Source organism: Sciurus carolinensis, chromosome 1 (assembly GCF_902686445.1).
Source record: "Sciurus carolinensis chromosome 1, mSciCar1.2, whole genome shotgun sequence".
NCBI lineage: Eukaryota > Metazoa > Chordata > Mammalia > Rodentia > Sciuridae > Sciurus > Sciurus carolinensis.
Window position 1 is genome coordinate 61,961,014 of NC_062213.1, and position 25,541 is coordinate 61,986,554.

General features: G+C 33.8%; 1 protein-coding gene across 10 annotated transcripts in view; it reads left to right on the top strand.

The window, feature by feature from the left end:
• Positions 1–25,541, top strand: part of Stau2 (staufen double-stranded RNA binding protein 2) — a 336,959-nt gene that overhangs the window by 153,000 nt on the left and 158,418 nt on the right. For all 10 annotated transcript variants that reach the window (XM_047525257.1, XM_047525247.1, XM_047525205.1 and 7 more), the window contains one exon: positions 8,003–8,063. In XM_047525257.1, the coding sequence (XP_047381213.1) occupies positions 8,003–8,063 (61 nt within the window). The remainder of the gene's footprint in view (positions 1–8,002; positions 8,064–25,541) is intronic.

The window sequence follows — 25,541 nt, forward strand, 5'->3', positions numbered from 1 at the left end:
GACTAGTATTAAAGTAGGCGTCAGTTTTAATTTTTCTGAGACAGTACTCTATCTTTATATAAGACAGATATTCCAGATGCAAGATAACATCTAATTAAGGGATAAGATGAAATATTAGTTAGTAATTGTAATCTTATTAGTTAGCTAATAATAAAAGTTTTTTGTATGATTGTACATATTCTGTATAATACTAGCTGAATAATTTTTTAACTGAATGATCGTTTCTGTCAGTTAATTGTTTTTGTCTGTAGACATAGTCTTAATCTGTACCTTTTGAGAACAGAAGGTTTAGCCTTTATTTTTGGAATTAAGCTGAAAACACTAGAAATAAAAATTCTGACTTATCCCTTTAGGGCAGAAACTATATTAGACAGACACTCTATAAACTGATTTTTCTGTTTACTTTAAATTTAAAGATAAACTCAGAGGGTATTTATTTTCTGCCAAGACCTGTGTTCATGGTCCCCAATTTCTTCTGCAGCAGTTAATGACATCATTAACACCTACCTCTGTTGCAAGAGAAGCACAGAACCCTGAATTCAGGGCTTGGCAGATAACTTGGTGAGAAATGGTTTAATTTTATTTTGCATTAAATTATTTTTTCTATGCATAAGTAGAAATTATTTGACATTTTATTTATATGGAAATTCATACCAAAACAGGCCTCGTAACTTTTACTAAAACTGATATGCTCTTGACCAGGCCTTTATTACATAAGGATTCTGTTTCAGAGATAACTTTAGTTTCTTCATAAATAAATTTATGAAGTTTAGAATAAGAAATACAGTTATCTGTTAAAAAACATTCAGTTATATTATTCTTTTTAAGTTAGCCATGATTGTTTTGAATGATTAAAAAATCATTTGTGTGGTATTGCTAGAGATTTCAATTTTGTTTTTATAACCTGGCTGGTTAATGCTTTTTCTTCTTTTAAAAGTATTTGTAACATGAAACCTAACATATGTTCAAGTTTCTGTAGATCTTATATTGTATATATGTTGTTTTAACTTAACACATTTGTATTGACTTAAAACTGGTGAGTAACTTATAAAAATATGTTAAAATACATCTCTTCACAGACACTTATTTGTAAGTTAAGTGAAAGAAAACAAGACAAAAAGCAGTATTAATTTTATTAATTAATTTCATTTATTTGAAAAACATTTCTTGCATACAAGCTGCGTTAGTCAGGATTCTCCAGAGAAACAACCCATAGCATGTGTGAATAACATGCACATATACAAACATGCAGATTTATTTGAAGAAATTGGCCCATTTGATTGTGGAGGGTATTCTAGTCTATAGTCTGGTTGAATAGACTGGCAGACTGGAGACTCAGGAAAGAGAGTTCCAGTTCCAGTCCAAAGACAGTCTGCTGGGGAATGAGCCTGCAAAGTCAGGAAAAGCAGAGGCCACTGTTTTTATATGAAGTAAAGAGCTTAAGGGATCATTCAAGTCTTGAACGTGAAAATGAAATGATCTAGTTTGCATTCTTCAAAAGATAATTCTGTGAGTAATGTGGAAAATGGATTTGGGTAGGGTGAGGCTGAAGGCAAAGAGGCCAGCTAGCAGGCAAGTAGGATAGTTCTGTCAAGAGATCCCAAGAGTCTAAACTAAGACCATGGTGGTAGAAAGGAGAGGGAAAAGATCCCAGAGATAACTCAGGAGTGTAATTGGTAAGATGTAAGTAGCAGATGAGATTCATGAAGGATGGAAGAGGAAGGAGGGGGAAGAAATATCTGCAAAAATGAGGAATGGAGGAAGACTGAAAGCACTAGGTGGCAGTTACAAGCTGCAGAGAAATCAGATAAATACTGAATGTATTGATTTGTAAACAAGATCTTTGGTAAGTGCGGCAAAAGCAATTTTAAAAACCTGCAAGGCAGTTTTTAAAGTTTTTTTTTTTTTTTAAATAGATATTCTACTTCCATGGTTAAACAAATTCAGACAACAGAGTAAACAAGCAAATGAAACAAAAAAGTTTTATTTCATCTTCTCATAGTCCCAAGGGCATCTCTCACTGAGTTTATTTGTATAGCATTTAGAATAGTGTCTAAGGTCCACTAAATATTCCATAAGAGCTTGAGAAATAATAAAATACATATCCTTATAGGGCTATTCTATGCTTATACATTAATATACTCCCACTTTAAAAATTCAGATTTGTTGATATGTGCTCCTGTGAAATTTGACAAATAGTATTTACTCATTAATCACCACCACAACTAAGGCTTTTAGCATTTCTTTTACATCCCCAAATTCCTTAACACTCCTTTATAAAATAACCTGATCTCCTACCTTCATCCTCTGGCAAGCACTGATCTGATTTCTGTTCCTTTTTGCCGTTTGCAGAATATCAAACAAATTAAACTATACATTATGTAGTTCTTTTTTTGTCTGACTTCCTCTTTCTTGGCATAATGTTTTTTCCCCCATTTTTTTTTTGGTACATTATAGTTGTACATATTGATGGAATTTGTGGATACATATTCATACATACACAAAATATAAAACATAATTTGGCCAGGATCACTCCCCAGCACAGCATTTCCCACTCCCTACCCCCCGCCTCTTAGTCCCTTTCCTCTACTGATCTCCCTTTGATTTTTAGGAGATCTACCCCCACCTTTGTTTTCCTTTTTCCTCTCTAGCTTCTGCATATAAGAGAAAACATATGACCCTTAACTTCGTGAGTTTGATTTATTACACTTAACATGATGGACTCTACTTCCATCCATTTTCCTGCAAATACCACCATAATTTTATTTTTCTTTATGGCTGAATGAAACTCCATTTTGTGTGTGTGTGTGTGTGTGTGTGTGAGAGAGAGAGAGAGAGAGAGAGAGAGAACATCACATTTTCTTTATCCATTCATTCTTTGATGAACTCCTAGGATGGTTCCATAGTTTGGCTGTTGTGAATTGTGCTACAGTAAACATAGGTATGCATGTATCATTATAGTAAGATGGCTTTAATTCTTCAGGGTAAATACTGAGAAGTGGCATAGCTGGGTCATATAATGGTTCCATGCCTACTGTTTTGAGGAGACTCCGTATTGATTTCCATAGCAGTTGTACTAATTTACAGTCTTACCAAAAGTGTTAAAGTGTTCTTTTTTCTCTACATCCTCTCCAGCATTATATTTATTTTGTATTATTGATGACTGCCATCCTAACTGGTGTGAGAGGAAATCTCAGTGTAGTTTGATTTGCATTTCCCTCATTGCTAAGGGTGTTGAACATTTTTTTCATGTATTTGTCGGCCATTTATATTTCTTTTGAGAAATGTCTGTTTAGTTCATTGGACTTAGTATAATGCTTTTGAAAGTTATTCATGTTGTTGAATTTATCATTAGTTTGAGCTTATGATAAAGCAGTTATAAACATTCAAGAGTCTTTGTATGTATTTATTTCTGTTATATCCTGTATGTATGCATTCATATGTGTTTAATTTTATAAGAAATTATGAACTGTTTTTCCAGAGGGGCTGTATCATTTTGCATTCCTGCCAGCAGCGCTTGAAAATTCAACTTGCTCCACATTCTCTCTAGCTCTTCGTGATGTCACTTTTGATGGTTTGGTTATGCTATCTCTTTGGATACATATATATACACATATACATATATGTGTACACACACACATATATATCCATGTATTATTGTTATTATTTTATTTTATTTTATTTTATTTTTTGGTACTGGGGACTGAACTCAAGGGTGCTTCACCATTGAGCCACATCCCCAGTTGCTGAGGCTAGTCTCAAACTTGTAATCCTCATGCCTCAGCCTCCCAAGTCTCTGGAATTACAGGCATGTACCATCATGCTTGACTCTGAATATTTTTAATTGGTGCATTATAATTATACATAATAGTGGGATTCATTGTGACATATTCATACTTACACAAAGCATAATTTGGTAAGTTTCACTCTTTAGTACATTTCCTTCTGCTCTCTTCCTGCCTTACCTGGTCTCTTTGATTTTTAGTGTGTATTCTCTAGTAATAATGTTGAATATTTATTATCATGTGTTTATTTCTTCTTTGAAGTATATGTTTAAAATGTTTGCCTTTTTAAAGAATTAGATTTAGGTTCGCTTTCTTATTATTAAGTTACAAGAGTTCCTAATACTGAGTCTTCTGATATGAACAAGATTATTTCTCCATTAATTTAGATTTTTGGAAATCTGTCCCTTATTCTATCTTTTTCCCCAAAGAAATAGGTTGCACATTTCTTATGTTTATCCCTAAATGTTTCATGTTAATGGAATTGGTTTTCAATTTCAGTGTCCATTTATTCTTTGCCAGTATATAGAATACATTTTATTTTATATGTCGACTTTATATCCTGTAACCTTTATAAACTAACATCAGTTACAGTAACTTTTTTTTTTTGTAATTTTGGGGTTTTCTACATTGATGATCATGTCCTTTGTTTATAAAGATAGTTTTATTTCTTCCTTTCTAATCTGTATACTTTTATTTATAAAAACTAGGACATTTGGTTCTGGGTCACTAATCACCACTAATCACCTTATTTTCTCTAAGCTTTTTGTTGGTAACTCCCTCTGTAGATCAGATTTTAGTCATTTATGTCTGCTAAAAAAGTTACAACTTGTTCAGTCTCTGGAACCTGCTGTCCTGGTTCTAGATTTTGAGTGATGTTCTCTTCTGATGTTGTTTGCTTTCAGTACCTTGTGTGTGTGTGGGGGGGCATATTGGATTATCAATTTAGAGATACTTTGAGAAAGAAAAGAAATTACTCCTCAGATCAATCCGACATGTTTAAATAGGAACCTTACAAAAGCAGTTTCATTAGTGTTAGGGTAGAAATCAGAGAGCAGTGGACTTGGTTGGGATTCAGTTGAAGATGAAAAGTTAATAACAGTGAATATAATCTAGTATTTAAATGTCTTTGGTCATTAGTAGAAGGAGAGGAATTAAGAAAGAGGCTGGGTGTGGTGGCCCACATGTAATCACAAGTTCCAGGCCAACTGGGCAACTTAGGGAGACCCTGTCTCAAAATTTATAGAACTGGGGATTAGTTCAGTAACAAAGCACCAGGGGTTCAATCCCCAGGACAACCCCATCCCACTACCCCCAGCAACCTACAAACAAAAAAAACCAGGAGGAACAAAATGGTGTATATATTTTTACTAACTTCAGTGGAGCCCTCAAATACCTGGCAATGTGCATTTTTCTATTCACCTTGCATTTCCCCTCCCTGAAGTGATATGTTCCTTACTGCCTACAGTTTACCCATATTTACAGCCTTCCTCAGTTCACTTTCCTCTTATTCTGTGATCTTGTCTTGTACTTCACAGAGAATATATAAAGGGCAGCCTCTTTAGACCTCCCACACAACATATGCCTGCATTTATAAACATTTACTCCTCTAATATCCTTTTACAGTGGAGAAAATGTTTTCATCCTATTAAAAGCCAGCTTTATTTGCATGTATCAGGAAGGGCCAGTCACTGTGAGGAGCATATTACGGAGAAGGGACCATTTATCATGAGTGGTTGGAAGCTACAAATGTAAATTACATCAATTTGTAAGGTTATGCAACCCTTAAATCTTGGGCATGGAAGCAAACAAGGCAGGTGACCTGTAGTTAGGGATTTGAGGATGGATCAACAGAAGGTCAATAGTTAAGAACTAGAAGTGGTGTCAGATATGGGATCCACACAAGGCTGATAGTAAGTAGTGTGACAGACTGGAAAAATCAAAAGACTCAGAGGACTGAATGAAATTAATTAAAAATGTTTATAGAAATAAAGGAAGTAGTTAAGATATAAAAATAGAATAGAAGAAACAAAGGCAGTAAGATTTGGGAGATAAGCTGCTGCTGAGTTTTCCCTTTCCAGGACTTGAGTTCTTGTTTATAATCACTTTGACTTTGTCCTTGTTACCTTATTTCCCCATACTCTCCTAAAAGGGTGAGACATTTTGATATTAGACATAACTCTCAGATGAAAATTGTTAATTCATTGTTTCAAATATATAATTAAGATAAAAAGGCAAGGAAAAGAACAGAAGAAGTTAATACATTAAATAAAAAAAGATTTTTTAAAATTAATTCTGCACTTTAAAAATGCAAATCCTTTTGTTTGGAAAGTCTAGAAAGAATCCTGATGCTAATTGTGGAACTGCTCCAGGGTTCTTGAAACATAAATACTTTTCTAAGACCCTAGATACAGTGTCAGTAGTTCAGTAAGAACAAACTGTTTGAGGCATTAATAAAATTAAATGCATGGAAAGGATGAAAAATATATTGAATATATTTTCTTTCTGCTCACCAGCTTTTCATACTGATAACAATTTTAGTGATTTTTCAAAATCTTTTTAAATTTCTTTCACCCTCAAAGGGATCTGCTTTTCCATCAGAGTGCTGTTTGTCTGCAGTAGTCCCTTTCTATTTTGGCCACTTTTGCACATTTCTGTTAGTTCCAAACTCAATTCTTTATCCCATCGTCTTTCTTCCCTTTCTTAGATGCACAGTTCACACTTAATCCATAATTTTCTATTCTTTTTTTCTTTGACTGCTTCTTTCCAAATGAACTAGTATGATTACTATCTCCTCAGAAAGATCTGGTAATACTTATATGTGTTAGCTGTACAACCTCAGACTAATTAATTGTTGAGCCTCTCTAACTCTAGTTTGCTTCTCTGTGAAGTTGAATGTTAATATCATCTTACCAGATTTTTGTGATAATGAAAATGAGATGATCTCTCTCCATGTAAAACACCTCGTACATTACCAACCATACTTTAAAGTCCTAAGTGTTAGCTATCAGCTGTTACCCATGCCAGGCTCTTTTGTTATACAGCAGTTTTTGTCCTGTAAAGGATACTTGTGTTAGCATTTTGTAGTAAAAGATTATAGTAGTGATCATGCAGGTGTGAAGCATGGAGGAAGACAGGATTTGTGTTTTAAGGAGATAAAAGAGATAATAAAGAAAGATGCTCATATGAAGCTGTTGGTTGCTTCTAATATACTATTAACTTGTTTTTCAGAGTTCTTTATTTTCTTTTGCTCTGCTATTATATCTTTTCTTGTCCCCCTTAAGATGTATAATAAAAACGAAAGAGACAAGTAAGAAAAAAAAATGTGAAAGCCATTTGGTTAACTCTGCTAATTTTTTTTTTTTTTTTGGTAAAAGTCATAGGACTTTCCCAGAATGGACAAAGTAACATTTCTATTATTAATCTGGCTTTAGGATTGATAAAGAAGCTCTTTTAGTCACTTTACTACTTGTAATGATTATTATTGTTTCTATTTGCATTCAAATTACATATTTTTTATCACTTTGAACCCATTTTCTACATACTACACTTAATATTAGGTTGGCTTGCTTGCTTCTTTCCTCCCTCCCTCCCTCCCATCCTTCCTTTCTTTTATTCACCAGGGATTGAACCCAGGAGCACTTAACCATTAAGTTATGTCCCCAGCTCCTTTTTAATTTTATTTTGAGACAGGATTTTGCTAAGTTACTTGGAGAGCCTCACTAAATTGTTGGGGTTTACTTTGAACTTGCGATCTTCCTGCCTTAGCCTCCCAAACTGTTGGCATTATAGGTGTGCACCACCGCACCAATATTGGGCTTTCTTGATACCTTAAATTGTAAATTTAAACAAGCAGTTGAAAGTTGAAGGAGAATTAGAAATAGATTCAAATATAGAAAAGGGGTAGATGATACTATTTACATTAGTTACTCTTTTTAAAATATCTTTTTAAATACCTTTTAAATTAATTCATTCATTTATTTTTATTCACTAGATTGAACCCAGTACCTCATTTGTGTGAGGCAAGCTCTCCACCACTGAGCTACACCCCCAGCCCCCATTAGTTACTCTTGTAGCCATCTTCTCTTTGAAGAGGATACACAGAACTACCATATGAGAAATCATTGCCTTTACTTTGCTTAACTGATTAGTCAGTGTTTTGTTTCATGTTGTAAATAAGCCTTTTTCTTCGAATTTAAACAATTGATTTAATCTTTCAGACAGGGGAAAACAAAGGCTGGAGTGGTCCAAAGGCTGGGTTTCCTGAACCAACAAATAACAGTAAGTTCTCATTTTTGTGTTGTGTGCACTTGGTGTTCATCAGTGTACAGATTGGGTTTGTCTCGGCACTGGATACTGCTTTAAACATTGTGGAGGATATAGGGGAGTTGTGGTGTTTTGCTTTCCAGATACTGACAAAAAACTGGAAAACTTAAGACATAGACACTCATTTCCTTAAAATGGCTAAACCACAGCAGATGCATATAGTCATATTTTTCTAGTTGTCATTTTATCGATATAACATTTTTATAAAAATAAAACAATTATCTGCAAATCAGTTAACTCTCAAATCAACTGTTCTCACAGTTCCAATTTTTTAATGTCTACACAAATTTTTATATAATTATACTGATAAAATTTTTATTGTTATTTTCTTTTAATATTGCCATAAGCATTTTGCACATTTTGCTGAGTCATTATAATTTTTATTATTTTATTAAAATCGCTACATATTAAGTACAAAATTGCTCATGGTCTTATTTCACATATAGTATTCTCAACACTTAAAATGCAATTTCAGTTTATTTCATTTTTCAAATGTATTTAATCAAGACATTTTGCAATGGACATTTAGACACTTTAATAAAGTCCCCTCTTTTTAAAAGCATCTGTTTTCACCAAAGTGACCATTTTACTGTAGATCAATGAATGAAAACATTTAGTGAGTGAAAATACCCAATCTATCTCATTTCTAACCCTATTTTTCTTCCTTACAACTTCTGGGTGCTGAAAAAGGTTAAATCTGCAAATTGTCATATTGAAGGGGGAAGCTCATGTCTTGATATATATAATGCAATTAATAAGTATTACCAGTGCATGCTCTTAAGAATTGAATTCTTGAATCATCTAAACTAGTTTCTTGAAAAGAATATTTCAGTGAGCTAATGATATTCTTGGGTTAACTTTCTGAGAATAATTGAAATTAATGTGCCTGTGAGACCTTGGACTATATGATAGGGTTGATAAATGGGTTTTGCATATACCCCTTGGAAAAAATGGAATTGGTTCAGGATTCTGAGATTATATTTAATTCTTTGATGTTTGCATTTATTGGTTTATAATTAGTTGATGAGGGAATATAAGAAACATTAAATTGATTGAAGTTTTATGTAAAGTATTTAGCACAGTACCTGTTCCTATTCATTTTGTAATGAATGTTGATTTCTTTCCATACCTCCTTTCCCCATCTTTTATAAAAGTGATATGTCTATGTACTCTTGCCAAAAATTTCATTCTTATACTTTTTGTCAGATATATTTTACCCTGAACATTGTGAGTAAAGAATATATATTCTTGAATCATTGTATTTTGGCACTAGCCATTTTTTTTGAAGAATATGAACATTACATATTTGAATATGGAAGTCATATCATGATTAATTTGACATGAAACATTGTAGATAGCCTGCAAACTGTATCATTAAACAGAGCTATTTTGGCTCTTAGTATTATGTTGTTGATTTTTTTTTTTTAATTTGCTAAGTGATACTGGATCTCCTTTGCAAGTATGAAAAGGGTATCAGAAAAAGGCTAATCAGTTTATTAAGTGATCAGAAATATTAAAGAGAGCCCAAAAGGTCAGTTAAACTATTTGAAGCCATTTTAAAACAACTAAAATGAGCTTGGTGCAGTGGCATGTGCCTGTAGTCTCAGCTGCTTACGAGGCTGAAGATAGGAGGATCACAAATTTGAGGCCAGCCTGGGCAACTTAGTGAGACTTGTCTCAAAATAAAAAAAATAAAAATGAACTGGAGATGTAGCTGAGTGGTAAAGCACTTTTGGGTTCAATTCCAGGACCAAAAACAAAACAATAACAACAAAAAACTAAACTGTTAAAGCTTTAGGAATTTCTCTGTTCTATAATGGTTCAAATTGGGAATTTCAAAGAATGTTCTTACATCATTTCCCAGCTGTGAGGGGTGACAAAACGGATATAATTCTTCAAATTAACACAAGTGGTCCTGCCTCAGATTACCACAGAGGATGAGGAGAGTCTGAAGAGTAGAAACTAGTGTAGCCCAAGAACTGATGACTCACTAATGAATGAAGCCCCAGATCTGTCAGAACCAGCACAAAGCTACTTAAATACATTAGGAAAAAGTTGGTTTCTGCTTAGTAATTGATCACTCAGGTGAGGAGTCTTACCTGAAAATTGACTGTTAATATTTAGGCTAACGTCTATTTAATTAGTTCCTTAAGTTTGAAATTCTGCTCTACATGATTTCTGCCCTGTGAAGAACACGTGTTTGTATTTTATAGGGAGGGGTTAAAGCCTGGAACTCTTGAGGTGGCACATGTTGGGGAAGATAGGAATTTGAGGTTGCCAGCACTAGCTACCTCAGTGACATATTGTCTGGCCTTGAACAGTTCATTTTATATCTCATTTTCAGTATGCTCTGTTAAGATTATGCATACATATTTATAATGTTGAGGCTCTTAAATTATGTAATATTTGTAAAGTGATTAACCAACCTTAAATAACATCTGAAAAGGTAACATTAACCTTGGGAAAACAACTGTGTCATCATGAAGTGACTCTCTTCATTGTTTTCTTTGTCAAATTCTACATTACTTCAGAATTATAATTTTGAAGATCAAATTTCTAGTCAACCATTATATGGATAAATAACACACAAAATTAACTTGGAGTCATACAAAAATGAAAAGAAGGGAATGCAGAATTGGAACGTGAAAGAAGGAAATTTTAATCTGGCATAGCTAGCACCTAACTATAAGTAGACAAAAAATGTTAATGCACATGTGCATTTAATTTTTGAAGTGGAAGATTTTTTTTTTTTTAAAGATTATAGTCATAAGAAACTGCTAACAGTTACAACTGAAAAAATACTTGAAATGGTTTTGCAAGTGATTGTGATTACATAGACTGGTTCCTCAATTTATTTTCCTGACTTGATTGCATGCAGCTTTAAAATATGGACCTAATTTTGGTATGGGTCTCAGGCTTTCTTCATTATACTAAAGTGTATCAGAAGGTAGAGTATTCTGCATTTTTATCCTTCAAAGCATTATCATAATTATGTTGAAGTACAAGAAAACCTAACTCTATAATGCGAAGTTTTTGTTAATTTTGGCATAGGGCAATTTTATGCTTGGCATACACATATAAAGCTGGCTTTTACAGATGAATGACTAACAAGTTTTTAAAAAGACCATGCATTTTAAAGATTTACTGATTGCTTATGGAAAACTTTCTAAAATATTTAGATACAGTTCAGTTGATAATATCTTTTTTTTTTGTATTCACAGTCCATGTTTCTTATTAATACACGGTTTTACTTTACAACAGGTTGTTTCTTAAAGGTGAACACTAGCTTAATTCAAAATTGGACTAAACTCAAAGGTATTCACTGGTATGTGCCGAATCCACCCACTAAAAGATTATTTGGGGGCATTTTTTCTTGTAAATAGTTTTCCATTAACATTTTAAAAAGTCTTATTTAGCCCCTGTGAAATATGTTGGATCTTCTGGGTTCATTAGAGAAGACCCAAGACAAATACTTTGGGGACAGGATAGAGTGACCTTTTCAGGATCTTAGTTGACTTAGTAAAATTTTTGTCATTTTTGTGTCATATGCATGTCATATGCACTGTACATCCTGAAATCAGGAAGCTATATTAGCCTAGTGATCAGATATCGGATAGATTGCCTGCTTGTTTCCCTAATAACTGTATGCCTTATCTAGAACCTTTACTTATTCTTTTTTGTAGAGGGTGTGGGTTGTCCTTCAATGATGATAGGTTAACATATTCTTGCTTTAATAGTGTTTTGGGAGAGTTCCCTAAATGAATTCCTTCTGGGGCTACCATAACAGAAACTACTTTGTAATGAAACAAAAGTAGTTGGCGTCAATTGGATTTAAGTATAAAGCTTAAATCCAATTTATCTGTTTATTTAGACATAAACAACTGTGTTCAAAGTACAAGAGTGTGGCTGGTCTGTAGTGATGTTATTTAGAAAGATTTGTGAGTTACTTGTGCTGGGCAGACTGATGCTCTCCATCTGAGACTGCTTATGGAAACACTCTTTCTACCAAGAGCAAAAAAGACATATCCAAGTACTCCAGAAAAATACCCTCCCCAGTTTACATTGGTGGTTATGTTGGACCTGTCTGAGTGACAAGAAGCTGTAGCCTCTTCTTGTTTTACTTTCATAAGTAAAACAAGCTTTTCTTCCCGACTGAATCTAAGGTTAGAGGTAGTGTTAAGCTTGCTTCCTTTGTAGTCATGTCAGTTAAGTCTATGTTTAAAAGGTTTACTTAGAGGAAAAGTAATTTGAGATTAGAAAGTATTTGGTCAGATTAGCACAGATAGCATGTTTTCTGAAATATACTTAGGAAATATTTAATGAGTTTAAATTTTTTTTTAGAAGGACCAAAAATATTTATTAGGTTAAATATAATTCAATCCATATTCTAAGCACTTTTGCCCCCCACCCAGCAAAAAAAGAAAAGGTTCATATATTTTCCATTTTCCCAAATTATTACTATTTTTTTTTAAACTGGGGATTTTTTAAAATTGTAAACAAAGGGGATACATGTTTCTCTGTTTGTACATGGAGTAAAGGCATACCATTTGTGTAATCATAAATTTACATAGGGTAATGTTGTTTGATAATTCTGTTATTTTTTTCCCTTCCCCCCCACCCCTCTTTTCCCTCTATACAATCCTTCCTTCCTCCATTCTTGCCCCCCTCCCTAACCCTAACACTAACCCCTCCCACCTCCCATTATGTGTCATCTTCCACTTATCAGCGAGATCATTCGTCCTTTGGTTTTTTGAGATTGGCTTATCTCACTTAGCATGATATTCTCCAATTTCATCCATTTGCCTGCAAATGCCATAATTTTATCATTCTTTATGGTGGAGTAATATTCCATTGTATATATATACCATAGTTTCTTTATCCATTCATCAACTGAAGGACATCTGGGTTGGTTCCACAATCTGGCTATAGTGAATTGAGCAACTATGAACATTGATGTGTCTGTATCTCTATAGTATGCTGATTTTAAGTCCTTTGGGTATAGGCCAAGGAGTGGGATAGCTGGGTCAAATGGTGGTTCCATTCCAGGATTTCTGAGGAATCTCCACACTGCTTTCCAGAGTGGCTGCACTAATTTGCAACCCCACCAGCAATGTATGAGTGTACCTTTTTCCCCACATCCTCACCAACACCTATGGTTGCTTGTGTTCTTAATAATCGCCATTCTAATTGGGGTGAGATGGAATCTTAGGGTAGTTTTGATTTGCATTTCTCTTATTACTAAAGATGGTGAACATTTTTTCATATATCTGTTGATTACTTGTAGATCTTCTGTGAAGTGTCTGTTCATTTCCTTAGCCCATTTGTTGATTGGATTATTTGTATTCTTGGTGTAGAGTTTTTTGAGTTCTTTATAGATTCTGGAGATTAGTGCTCTATCTGAAGTTTGTGTGGCAAAGATTTTCTCCCACTCTGTAGGCTCTCTCTTCACATTACTGATAGTTTCCTTTGCTGAGAGAAAGGTTTTTAGTTTGAATCTATCCCAGTTGTTGATTCTTGCTTTTATTTCTTGTGCTATGGGAGTCCTGTTAAGGAAGTCTGATCCTAAGCCAACATGTTAAAGATTTGGACTTACTTTTTCTTCTATAAGATTAAGGGTCTCTGGACTGATTCCGAGGTCCTTGATCCATTTTGAGTTGAGTTTTGTGTAGGGTGAGAGATAGGGGTTTAATTTCATTCTATTGCATATGGTTTTCCAGTTTTCCCAGCACCATTTGTTGAAGAGGCTATCTTTTCTCCATTGCATATTTTTGGAACCTTTGTCTAGTATGAGAAAATTGTATTTATTTGGGTTTGTATCCATGTCCTCTATTCTGTACCATTGATCTACCTGTCTATTTTGGTACCAATACCATGCCGTTTTTGTTACTATTGCTTTGTAGTAGAGTTGAAGATCTGGTATTGTGATACCCCCTGCTTTGCTCTTTCTGCTAAGGATTGCTTTAGCTATTCTGGGTTTTTTATTCTTCCAGATGAATTTCATAATTGCTTGCTCTATTTCTGTAAGGTACGTCATTGGGATTTTAATTGGAATTGCATTGAATCTGTATAGCAATTTTGGTAGTATGGCCATTTTGACAATATTAATTCTTCCTATCCAAGAACATGGGGGATCTTTCCATTTTCTAAGATTTTCTTTAATTTCTTTCTTTAGTGTTCTGTAGTTCTCATTGTAGAGGTCTTTCACCTCTTTTGTGAGATTGATTCCCACATATTTTATTTTTTTTGAGGCTATTGTGAATGGGGTAGTTTTCCTAACTTCTTTTTCTGAAGATTCATCACTTATGTATAGAAATGCATTGGATTTATGAGCATTGATCTTGTAACCTGCTACTTTACTTAATTCACTTATGAGTTCTAAAAGTTTTCTAGTGGAATTTCCTGATTCCTCTAAATATATAATCATGTTATCAGCGAACAGGAATAGTTTGAGTTCTTCTTTTCCTATTCGTATCCCTTTAATTTCTTTGGTTTGTCTAATTGCTCTGGCTAGAGTCTCAAGGATGATGTTGAATAGAAGTGGTGAAAGAGGGCATTCCTGCCTTGTTCCAGTTTTTAGGGGGAATGCTTTCAGTTTTTCACCATTTAGAATGATATTGGCCATGGGCTTAGCGTAGATGGCCTTTATAATGTTAAGGAATGTTCCCACTACCCCAATTTTTTCTAGTGTTTTGAGCATGAAGGGGTGCTGTATTTTATCAAATGCTTTTTCTGCATCTATTGAAATAATCATGTGATTCTTTTTTTTTTTTGCGGTGCTGGGGATCGAACCCAGGGCCTTGTGCTTGCAAGGCAAGCACTCTACCGACTGAGCTCTCTCCCCAGCCCTTCATGTGATTCTTAACTTTAAGTCTGTTGATATGGTGAATGACATTTATTGATTTCCAGATGTTGAACCAACCTTGCATCCCTGGGATAGAACCCACTCGATCGTAGTGCACTATCTTTTTAATATATTTTTGTATGCAATTTGCTAAAATTTTGTTGAGAATTTTTGTGTCGATGTTGATTAAGAATATTGGTCTGAAATTTTCTTTCTTCGATGTGTCTCTGTCTGGTTTAGGTATCAGGGTGATATTGGCTTCATAGAATGAGTTTGGGAGGGTTCACTCCTCTTTTATTTCATGGAATACTTCGAGGAGTATTGGAATGAGCTTCTTCTTTAAAGGTTTTGTAGAACTCGGCTGAGAACCGATCTGGTCCCAGACTTTTCTTTGTTGGTAGGCTTTTGATGACCTCTTCTATTTCATTGCTTGAAATTGATCTATTTGTGTATGTCCTCCTGGTTCAGTTTAGGTAATTCGTATGTCTCTAGAAACTTGTTGATGTCTTCAAGGTTTTCTATTTTGTTGGAGTATAGATTTTCAAAATAGCTTCTAATTATGTTTTGTATTTCACTTGTGTCTGTAGTGATATTTCCTTATTCATTCCGAATTTATTAACATTCTCAGCAAAATATTCCATGAGGAAGAGATGAAAAACAATGATGCAAATCAGCAATGGGGGGAAATAGCCTAAAGGAATAGCCAAATAAAGGAGAAACCAAATCATGTCAAAAAACAAAAATGAGTCAAATGATTGGGAATACAAATCATATCACAATAATAACCCTGAATGTTAATGACCTGAACTCATCAATCAAAAGACATAGACTGGCAGATTGGATTAAAAAGAAAAATCCAACAATATGCTGCCTGCAAGAGACTCATCTTAATGAAAGAGATACCCATAGACTAAAGGTGAAAGGATGGGAAAAAACATACCATGCACATGGACTCAGCAAAAAAGCTGGAGTATCCATCCTCATATCAGATAATGTGGACTTTAAGCCAAAAGTAGTCAGAAGGGATAAAGAAGACATTACATACTGCTTAAGGGAAGTATAAATCAGCAAGACATAACAATCATAAATATCTATGCCCTGAACATTGGCTCATCCATGTACGTCAAACAAATCCTTCTCAATTCCAGAAATCAAATAGACCACAACACACAATAATACTAGGCGATTTTTTAACACACCTCTCTCACCACTGGATAGATCTTCCAAACAAAAATTGAATAAAGAAACCATAGATCTCAATAACACAATCAACAATTTAGACTTAACGGAGATATGTAGAATATACTATCCAACAAAGAACGAATATACTTTCTTCTCAGCAGCACATGGATCCTTCTCTAAAATAGACCGTATTTTATGCCACAAAGCTACTGTTAGCAAATACAAGAAGATAGAGATACTACCTTGTACTCTATCAGATCATAATGGATTGAAATTAGCAATAAATGACAGAATAAAAAACAGAAACTTCTCCAATACCTGGAGATTAAATAATACACTATTATATGATGAATGGATAACAGAAGACATCAGGAGGGAAATAAAAAAATTCTTAGATGATTACACAAATGGTATGCCTTTACGCCATGTACAGAGAAACAACATGTATCCCATTTGTTTACAATAAAAAAAAATTCTTAGAAGTAAACGAGAACAAAGACACATCATTTCAAAATCTCTGGGACACTATGAAAGCAGTACTTAGAGGAAGATTTATCTCATGGAGCGCATTCAACAAAAGAAGTAAAAATCAACAAATAAATGACTTAAACGACTACAGCTCAAAGCCCTAGAAAAAGAAGAGCAGACCAACACCAAAAGTAGTAGAAGACAGGAAATAGTTAAAATCAGAGCTGAAATCAACAAAATTGAAACAAAAGAAACAATTGAAAAAATAAACAAAATAAAGAGTTGGTTCTTTGAAAAAATAAACAAAATTGATAAACCCTTTGCCACAGTAACAAAGAGAAAGAGGGAGAAAACTCAAATTACTAAAGTTTGGAGTTTAAATTTTCATGATTTTAAAATCTTCCTTGATTCATATTTTTATATACATAAAGGATTTCAGATAACAGTTTTTTTAAAGCAACCATATAAACAGTTTAAGGATGTCTTTTTCATTGTAGTATGAGAGTGTTTTTAAGCATAAGAGCAAGGGGCGAAATGACAAAAGAAAAAAAAAAGATGAATTTAGATACATGAAAACTAAAACTGAATTCAGAGAACAGCATAAGAATAAGAAGTCAAATGACAAATAGAAAGTGTAACTTGTGAATATATAGCAACAGTTAAATATTTACAGATGATACATGTAAGTTGATTAAAAAAATGACAGTGCCCTGATTGAAAAAAGAACAGATAATAAATAATGAAAAATTCTCAGCAATAGTGAATTTTCAGTTCAGAGTAAAAATAAATATTATGCAATTTCTGATCCATAAAAATTTCAGGTATTTAAAAATGATAATTCTACGTGTTGGGGAAATAGATACTTAGACTGATGAAAGCATTGTGAATTAGCGTTTCTTTTTTGAAGGGCATTTACCTAAGTATTATAATATTCAGACCTGTTTCTTTTTAAAGCTTAACTGAAAGGTAAGGGAAAATAGGTTTCCATAAAGTATAACTACTGTTTTTTTTTTTTTTTTTTTTTTTTTTTTTTTTTTTGCGGTGCTGGGGATCGAACCCAGGGCCTTGTGCTTGCAAGGCAAGCAGTCTACCGACTGAGCTATCTCCCCAGCCCAACTACTGTTTTTATAATTAAAAAAATCAAATATATTTAAAACATAGGCACAAATTTTAACCTTAAATGCAGTAGCCTGACTAGATTTATTTGTTTTTAAATGGTATTTATTGCTTCAGATAAATGGTCATAACAAGGTAAGGGTAATGAGTCAAAATATAAAATTAAAATAAAATGTCATTCCAGTTCTCTAAAAATATGCCATTACAAATATATGCATTAAGAAAAAGAAAATATGCTAAAATATTACCTGGCTAATATTGATATTGACAGTGATTATCTATAATCACTACCTAGTGATACCTAGTTTAGGGTCACTTCTGTTACCTTCCCTCAAATCCATCTGCTTCTCTCCAGTCTCCTTGCCATGCCCTAGTTCAGTCACTATCATCTCTCACCTGGTCTTCCATAGTAAGCTCTAACTGATATCCCTGCTGCTGCTCTTGCCAATTCACTCATCACATAGAATCAAGGATGATCTTTAAAATCAAAATAGGAACCTTGGAGATAGGACAATAAACTGACTTTTTCTGTTGAAACCCTTTCTGGAGATGCCCAAAAAGCAAAAATGAGCTTAATGGATCCAGTACTTACTGCAAAAACTATTTGTATGTTGGTTGGTTGGTTAAAAGTAAAAAAATCATGTATAACTAAAAAGAATCAATAAAGAAAAAAAAAAGAAGTAGTAGTAAAAAGTTGGTTAGAAGCCAGTAAGAAAATAACAACCTAGAGCAGACAAGGACTAGAAACTTTGATAGTATATTGACTCACTCTTGCTGTGTAACAAATTGCCACATAGTTAACAGTTTAAAACATTTATTATCTCCCAATTCCTTAGTCAGCAGTTCAGACATGGCTTAACTGGGTCCTCTGCTCAAGGACTTACAAGTCTCCCAATCACAGTGTCATCCAGGCTGCATTTCTTTCTGGAGTTCTGGGTTCTTGTGTAAGCTCATGTGTTTTTTGGTAGAATTCAGTTCTTTATGTTTAAGAATCTGAGGTCCCTGCTTTCTTGCTGACTATCAGTAGGGACGGCTCTCAGCTCCTCGAGGCCCCCACAGTTCCCTGCAGTTGGGGCCTTCTCACAACCTGGGTATTTCCTTCTTCAAAACCAAGCTAAATGTAAATATTAAATATTAAACAGCTAGGGAGGCAGAGTTAATTCTACACTTAACTCAGGTGTTCAGTAATGAATGGATAAAGAAAATATGATACACACACACATACACACAGTGGAATATTATTCAGCCATAAAAAGAATTAGATTCTGTCATTTGCGAATACACGGATTGAATTGGAGGGTATTATGTTGAGTGATATAAGTCAGGCATGGAAAGACAAATACAACATATTCTTACTTATATGTGAAAGATAAAAAAAAAAGTTGACTTTTTTTGTTAAGAGAACCACAGTTCACTGATTCACTCATCTCTAACTCTGAATTTTAGTGATCAAACAATTGTACTGCTGAGAAAAATATCTTGATACTTCACATGTACAAAGCAGAGAATTGATAAATCTGTTTCAGATTTTGTATTTGAAATTTCTGGCAAACATATCCAGGGGTGCAGATTTTGAATTTTGTAAGAACAAATTTGTATTTTGCTTAACCTTGTTCTACTCTTGTGACTTTTGGAATACTATCAACAAAGCAGTTAAAAACAAAAGCAAATACAAACAAAACATACAAAAGAAACAAAAACATATTGATCTCAATGAAATGGAGAATAGGAAAGTGGTTACCAGAGCCTGGGAAAGGTGTGGGGGAGGGAGGAATGGAGAGGGAATGGTTAACCAGTACAGGACTATAGTTGGTTAAGAAGAGTAACTCCTAATGTTCTGCAGTATGGTAGGATTAACTGTTTGACAGTAGTTAAGGGAATATTTCAAAATAGCTAATAGAGAGGATTTTGAATGTTTCTAGCACAAATAAATGATATGTCTCAGGTGAATTATATTAGTTACCCTGATCTTATCATTATATATTATATAAATGTATTGAAATGTCACCATGTATCCATTAAATAAAAGTACATTTACTATTTCAATTAAAAATAAAAATGTATCTTTAAAGTATGTATAACTTAAATTTGATAAATGTTGCCAGACTACCCTAAATAACACTTACCAATTTACATTCTTACCAGCATATATCAGATTTTCTGTTTTTCTGCAGCCTCGGTGTGCTGTCAAACTTTTGGATTTTTGCCAATCTGATAGTTGAAATTGAGCATTCGTGTAGTTTTATTTTGAATTTCTCCTGTTAAGAATAAGACTGAGCATTTTTTGTACATTTATGAGCCTTTTCTATCAAAAATATGATCATATCTATTGCCATTTAAAAATTAGATCATTGGTATTTTATATTTTTACTTGATAGGACTTTATGTGTCTATATGCCTTTATGATATGACTTAGCAGACTTTTTGTTTATAATGGAATTTCCTTTTAAAGGTTAGTGTTCTAAGTATATGTATGTATGTTTAATGTATTTTAATGACCTTTTTAAAATAGTCTTTCTTTTCTAGTATTTGTAATCTTGGCATAATTAATAATATCTTCCCCAATCTGATACTATATAATAACATTTTAAATTATCTTCTGGAAATTTAAATCTTTGATACATTTAGGATTTATACTGAAAGTATGGATCCAACTTTATTTCCCACTGCTTTGATACTTCTCTGATGCCATATACTAAGATCCTGTATGAATTTGGTTTCATTCTGGGCTTTGTATTCTCTTTTGTGTGACTGTTTATTCATGCACAGTTTTTGTCATTGAGTCTTTATTGTGTTTTAATATGTGTCAATTTAAAACTGTTTAAGCAAATGTAAATGAAGACCTGCTTGGTCCATGATCTTCTTGCACACACTACTCAGAGTACAAGTAATTAAAGAGATAATGATCTCCTTGAGGGCTGATTATAGCGCTGCGCAGTAGTTCTCAATGGTACTGTGCTTGCCTAACATTCACAAGGCTCTGGGTTCCATCCCTAGCACCACCCCCATCCAAATCCCCTCAACATCAAAACTAAGAGGTATGAGAAGTCCAAGTGTTGACTATGATATACCAAGAGAATCCATAGGGAACTGTATATTTGAAGGCTTTTGAGGTTTGGAAGACAGTGGTGACAGTGTCCCTAAAGCTTACATGTGTTATGAATGCATCATTCATTCTTTCATTTATTAAGAAAGTACTTATTGACTACATTGTACTATTTTTAATTGTTAGTGATTTTAGTAGTTTTGATAATTGCTTCTTGGAAATGTAGACAATCCGTAAAATAAATAGCGATAATACTGCCATTCCCACTACCTTAAAAAAGGAAGAGGGAAAACTTTTTAAAAAGTGAAACAAGTGTTATTTGAAAAAAGTTATCATTTACTTTTAATTTAAAAAATCATATAACATAGTACCTGATGTTAGTTTTCAGTATTTGAACAAATAAAAGGACTAGAATGTGTTTTCACTTCTTTCTTGCTGTTTTGGTGATCTTGTAAGGAATTTATAATGTATAACAATTAGTTCCCCCCAAATTGTTGAAAATAGAATCCTTAGAATTTAGATAATACTTAGATCTGTGATTCTCAGCTTGGTGTTGCTAGACTCAATATAATTATGAGTGGCATTATTTGTAGTTCAACAACTAAATAAAATAATACATTTATTCTTAGCAAATTTGTTTTGGGTCAAAATTTTAACTTGAATTCATATTTCAAGATATTCTGAATCTCATGTTGGCAGTCTTTAGAAGATGATTTATTACTTAATAAAGCAAGGTTGTCTGAAAGATCCTTGAAACAAGGTATGCATAAAAGAATGTAACAACCAGGCACAGTGGCTCACACCTGTAATCCCAGCACCTTGGGAGGCTGAGGCAAGAGGATTGCAAGTTCAAGGCCTGCCTCAGCAACTTAGCAAGGTTTTAAGCAACTTAGTGAGATCCTATCTCAAAATAAAAGGGTTGAGGATGTAGCTCAGTGGTAAAGCACCCCTGGGTTAAATCCTTAGTATGAAACAAAACAAAAACAAACAAAAGCCACCACCAACAACATAAGAGGTCCTAAGTGTGAAAAATTTGATTTGAGTAATATCCAGCCTCTCATCTTACAAATAGAAAAATTGAAGTGCAGGTATTTTTATAGTTTCTCCAAAGACAGAAGGTAGTGAAGACTTGAAATCATGCCCTCTGATTCCAAGGTCTGTGCATTTGCTACTAGATAGCACATTTATTTCTAGACATAGTACTTGCTGAAAATTAAGAAAAAATAATGTTTTTGAGAAATTCCACTAAAACTAAGTGTGCATGTTTTGAAATAATGTTTTATACATCATGTACCAGAATCTTTAAAAAAAGAACACTTAGAATGTTTTATAACATGGAAAATGTCCAAATTATTGTTTCAGATACCACATTGATATTTGGGTGAATCATGTAAAAACACTAAATGGCTGAGAAACTATGTGAAATGTTTGTTTTAACTATTATTACATCAGTGGAACAGACATCTGTGTTACTTGATTTTCCTTAAGACTTAGAAAACTTTAGTAATAGTCCATTTCTAAAAACACTCAACAGGCTTTTGGGGTGATGTTATTCAAGTGTAGTCTTTTATTCCAACCTTTCTGGTTTGTGTTAGGATGATTCATAGACTATTAGAGCTGAAAGAGATTTTAAAGTTCCTCTAGTCTAATTCATTTTACAGATGAAGAAAGCAGGATAAAAAGAATCTCTGCTGTCCCAACTTGAACCCAGATAACTGGGCTCCAGTCTAGTGCATTTACCACTGTACTGTTGTCTTTACTTTGACTGTCATGTTTTGTGCTAATATTAAATGTCAGACCTTCTTTTTACCACTTAAAAATTAATTGTGTATTTTGCATTGTGGTAAATAAACATAGGTTATACCTGCTTGATACATTTTTAAGTGAACAGTACAGAATGGCTAACTATAAGCACAATGTTGTACAGCAGATTTATAGAACTTTTTCATCTTGAATGACTGATCCTCTACCCGCTGGATAGAAAGTTCTCATTTCTCACTTATCACCTGTCAAGCACCATTGTACCTCCTATTTCTATGAATTTGTCTAATTTAGATACATCCTATAAGTATAATCATGCAGTATTTGTCCTTCTGTGACTTATATTACTTAGCATAACGTTCTCAAGGTTCATCTATGATGTAACATATGACAGAATTTCCTTCTTTTTTTTTTTTTTTTTAGTATTCTGTTGTATAGGTATACCACATTTTTTATCCTCTCATCTCTTGGTGGATTTTAGGTGGTTTTTACCTCCTGGCTATTGTGAGCAATGCTGCAATGAATACCAAAGTACAAATATCTTTTCTAGATATTATTTTCAATTCTTTTGGGTAAATACTCAACTGTGGGATTGCAGAATTATATGGTGGTTTATTTTTAATTTTGGGAGAAACCTCCATTTTGTTTTTTGTAGTTATTACACACCATTTTGCATTTTCATCAGTAGTGCATAATTGTTAAAAATTACTCCACATCCTTGCTAGCACTTGTTCTTTTCTTTCTTTCTTTCTTTTTTAAACAATGGCCATCTTCAAAGGTGTGAGCTGATATCCCATTGTGGTTTTGATTTGCATTTCTCTAATAATTAGTGATGATGAGCATCTTTTCTTATATCTGTTTGCCATTTGTATGTCATCTTTAAAGAAATGTCTATTCAAGTCCAGGGTGTTGTGTGTGTGTGTTGTGTGTGTGTGTGTGTATTTTTTCCTATTGTAAGAGTTCCTTATATATTTTGGAGATTAAACCCTTGTCAGATATTTGGTTTACAAATATTTTCTCTCATTGTAGAGGTTGCATTTTTAAACCTGTTGATTGTTGCTTTTGCTATGCAGAAGCTTTTTAGTTTATATGTAGTCCTGTTGTCATGTTGTCTTACAGCCTGTTTTTGGTGTAATTCTTAAGAAATTATTGCCAAGACCAGTGTCATATAGCTTTTCCCATGTGTTTCTTCTAGGAGTTTTATAGTTTAAGGTCTTATGTTCAGATATTTAGTTAATTTTTATGTATGTTGTAAGAAAAGTGTACAATTGCATTCTTTTGCTTGTAGGTGTCCAATTTTCCCAGGCTTGTTTGTTGAGAGAACTTCCGTTCACCATTGGGTAGTCTAGACACCCTTGTCAAAGATTATGGGCTTCCATTTCTTTAGGATCAGTTTTTGGAGATTGGTTCTTTGAGCCATGTTGCCCTGTTTCTTTATGTGTCTCTAACTTTGTGTTGGGAACATCTCATTTGAAAAAACAGCTACCTCACCCAGTCTTTATGAAGCAACTTTATGCAGGGGACGACCATCAGCAATCAGCCTGGGTAAGATTCTGGAGAACTCTGAAACCTTTTGGGAAGGACTGATTTCTCATGGCCCATGCATATAATATTCTAATTAGAGAGTCTTGCCAGTTTCTTTTTCAGGAAGTTGTAATCTCTTGCTCCCTTTGATGTCTGTAGGTTGTCTGATTCCTATAGCAGCAACTGATCCCATTTCCACCATTCTCAGTTACCAACCAGCTATCCAACTATGCACATTTATCAACACCCCAGTTCAGGGTAGTCCCTCAGGAAGCCCTCCTTAGAGCCACAATGAAGAATGCATATTTCATTTCTCTCCCTCCCTCCAGAGAGAAACCTCAAGTTGTTTGTCTTCTCTTGATCATACTGAGCTGTGCCAACCACAGCAAACTGCTCCCTGCTTTTCTTTTCTCTCTGCAACCCTCTGGTAACCAAATTATACTGGTTTTGTGAGCATTCCAAGTGAGGTGAGACAAAAACCAGTCTCTTGGACTTAAAATCCAGAACATTGGATGCACACTCCACTCTTGTCTACCTAAGGGAGAAGTTGTGATCTGAAATATTCTCTCCAAGCACTGAACTGTGTTGACTCGGGGGTTGGGGGGCTAGTGTGGGTAAAGTGAAATTATTGTTTTTACCTCTTTCAAAGTGACTATTCTTGACTTCATGTCTACCTGCTGTACTGCAACTTCTTAACTAGATTCTGGAATTCTCATAAAGGTGTTTTAGTTTGTATATCATTTTTCAATCTGTTTTTATGGGGGAATAAGGCGGAGCTTCCTATTCTCTTTAAACTTTTTAATTTTGAGATAATTATAGATTCATATCAGTTGTAAGAATTAATAAAAAGATATTCTGTGTATTTTTTGCCTAGTTTACTTACAATAACATCTTAAAAACTATATAGTATACTATTTAAAAATGGAATTATGTAGTAGTATGTAAACTTTTGGGATTGATTTTCTTTCCAGTTAGCATAATTCACTGAAGATTTCATCCAGATTATTGAATGTGGCAATTATTATTCTTTTTTAAAATTTTAAGTAGTATTCTATCGTATGGGATAGTCTAACCATTCACTCATTGAAGGATATCAGTTTGTTTTCAGTTTTTAGATATTGCAAATAAAACTGCAGTACTGATATTCTTGTACAGATTTTTCTTGTGAATCTTTTTGTTTCTGTGTTGTAGATGCCCATGTGTGCAATTGCTTGGTTGTATGGTAGTTGCGTGTTTGCTTTCTATAGAAAATGTCAGTTTCCCGGAGTACCATGTTTCATTCTTACCAGCAGTGCCTAAGTGATCCAGGTTCTCTAAATCTAGGAGTTGGTATTTAGTTTAGCCAGCATTTTTTCATTTTGGGTTTTCTGATAGGTGTTCAGTGATATCTCATTCTGGTTTTAGTCTTGCATTTCTCTTTTGGCTAATGGTGTTGAAATTTAATGTTACTGAGAATCTTTTCATGTGCTTATTTGCCAACTATAGATCCTCTTTG